Raw genomic sequence first — 2280 nt, 5'->3', positions numbered from 1 at the left:
ATTAATGGGCTGTACATTGGCTATTAGTAGCAGTAGGTTAGGACTGTTAGGACTCACTAAGGTTATGTGTTACCAAGCTAAAATCAATGTTAGCATGCTAACATTGATTAGCATTAGCATGTGGCAGGCTTCCAACTGTTTTATTTTATAACTTTTCCAGATTAAATGTTCATAAATTTCATTTTAATAATTGCATAAATTCCCAACATTTCCAAGTCATTGAATTGCAAATGGCAGCTAAGCCGAGTCCAAAGTAGAAGAATCAATTCATCAGCCTTCAAACATGAATTCATTTTCTGATTTTTGGATAATTTCTGACCCAAACCCGAAAAGTTTTGGTGTGACCCGTTTACCCGCGGTGTCGCCGACAGGCTCTGGACGATGAAGACAACTGGACTCGGAGCAGACTTGATGACGCTCACCGCCTCCTCATGACTCGCCGCTCGCAGGTCCACGCCAGACACCTGAGGAGGAACCAGAACCAGGACCAGGACTGGAACTAGAACTGGAACCAGGACTGGGACCAGAACCAGAACCAGGACTGGGACCAGAACCAGAACCAGAGCCCTACCTCCAGGATCTTGTCTCCGGTCTTCAGGCAGCGGGTCCGGGCGGCCGGGCTGCCGGCCAGGACCTGCTTGATGAAGATTCCCTTCAGCTCCTCACCGTTCTTCAGACGCTTGATGACATGGCGGCCGCCCACGATGCTGAGGCCCAGAGACTGGCCGTCCTCAGGCCACACCTCCACCCTGAGGGTAACCGGGCCAGACCCGGGTCAGGACAGAGACGGAGAACCCAGTTCAGCAGGTTCTGGTTGTGTGTCCTACCTGCGTGGCGCCCCCCAGTGGCTGAAGGCGGGTGTCTCCTCTCCCTCCCCCTCTTCCCTCTCCGGCAGGTTCCTATGGAAACCAGCTCAGCTGTTAATCTGAAGCTTCCTGAATCAGCCAATCAGCAGCTGCCATACCTGCGGCCTTGGCTCCGCCTCTTCCTGCTGCCGGTGGCGACAATCCTGACGGACCTGCAGGAGAGGAGAACCTATCATGTTCTGGTTCTGATCGGTTAAACACCAAACTGTGTAATGAAACACAGATTGGTGTGTTTCACCAATCTGAAACACGGCCCAGTTCTACTGCAGTGGTTCTGAAACTCCTTCAACATCAAACCGGAGCAGAACCAGCGACTCTGCAGGATATTGCTTGGTTTAACCAGCAGGGGGAGCCAGAGGCCAGAGAATCAGCCCAGGAAGAGTCTGACCTGTTCTGTGACCTGGACCGGACCGGACCGTCTGAGGAACCACCTCAGCCAGATTTAAAGGTCTGGCTTGTTGAGGTCCGGTTCTGACGCAACAGAACCGGATAATCTGATGCCTTCAGGTGATTCTTAAGATTACTTTGGTTCTTAAAAGGAAGCAAAAATCATTCAGATTATCCAGTACAAAGGATAATCCCATCAATGCTGTTGTTCTCTCATTTAAACTCTTTTACTTGAACAGATTTATGTCAGAATCTTCAGATTATGTTCAGATGAAAACATGATACCAGATAATCTGATGATAATCTGACAATCGCTTTTAGGTTCTGATAAAATAGCATCAGATTTAATCTGATCTGACAATCTAATGACAGTTTGAGGATCTAAAACTAATCTGATGGAAATCTGGAGAACAGATAACTCAGATCAGCTGTTGGTGGAAATTAATCTGAACATCGGTGAGTTCTGGTGTTCCTCAAGGCTCTGTTCTTCTGCCTGATGACATCAACAGTCTGTGGTCCATAATCTAGGTGAGTGGACGGGTCAGAACCGCTGTGCAAGGTTCAGAACCACTGAACTGGGCCCAGAGGTTCTGAGCAACTGGGTTTGAGTTCTGGACTCAGAACAGAGGACTTCCTGTAAAGACAGGAAACGGAAAAGCTGCTTCCCGTCTTCACTTCCAGTCTTTACTGAAACTCTGGAGCTGCTGGTCCAGAACCAGTCAAGAACCAGAACCAGAACCAGGAGACACCAGGATCAAAGTGGTTCTGAGAGAGGGACAATCAAGGCGGTACTGACTCGGTGTCGGTGTCGGTCAGAGTGAGATCGGACTCGACCTCGCCGTCCCTGAAGTCGGGCAGACCTGCAGGAAGAGGAAGGAGAGTCAAACCCAAGAGGCGGAGCGGAGTTCTAAGAGGGGGAGCGGAGTTTTAAGAGGCGGAGCGGAGTTCTAAGAGGCGGAGCGGAGTTCTAAGAGGCGGAGCGGAGTTCTAAGAGGCGGAGCGGAGTTCTAAGAGGCGGAGCGGAGTT

General features: G+C 50.0%; 1 protein-coding gene across 1 annotated transcript in view; it reads right to left on the bottom strand.

The window, feature by feature from the left end:
- LOC103131017 (inaD-like protein) overlaps positions 1–2280 on the bottom strand; it is a 32769-nt gene that overhangs the window by 5833 nt on the left and 24656 nt on the right. Inside the window, exons 21-25 of the mRNA XM_016666327.1 lie at positions 2050–2113; positions 965–1018; positions 828–899; positions 572–749; positions 354–464 (exon numbers count right to left, since the gene is read on the bottom strand). Of these exons, the coding sequence (XP_016521813.1) occupies positions 354–464; positions 572–749; positions 828–899; positions 965–1018; positions 2050–2113 (479 nt within the window). The remainder of the gene's footprint in view (positions 1–353; positions 465–571; positions 750–827; positions 900–964; positions 1019–2049; positions 2114–2280) is intronic.

Source organism: Poecilia formosa, unplaced genomic scaffold, assembly GCF_000485575.1.
Source record: "Poecilia formosa unplaced genomic scaffold, Poecilia_formosa-5.1.2 Scaffold708, whole genome shotgun sequence".
Lineage (NCBI taxonomy): Eukaryota > Metazoa > Chordata > Actinopteri > Cyprinodontiformes > Poeciliidae > Poecilia > Poecilia formosa.
This window is presented reverse-complemented; position numbering and strand designations above follow the sequence as displayed.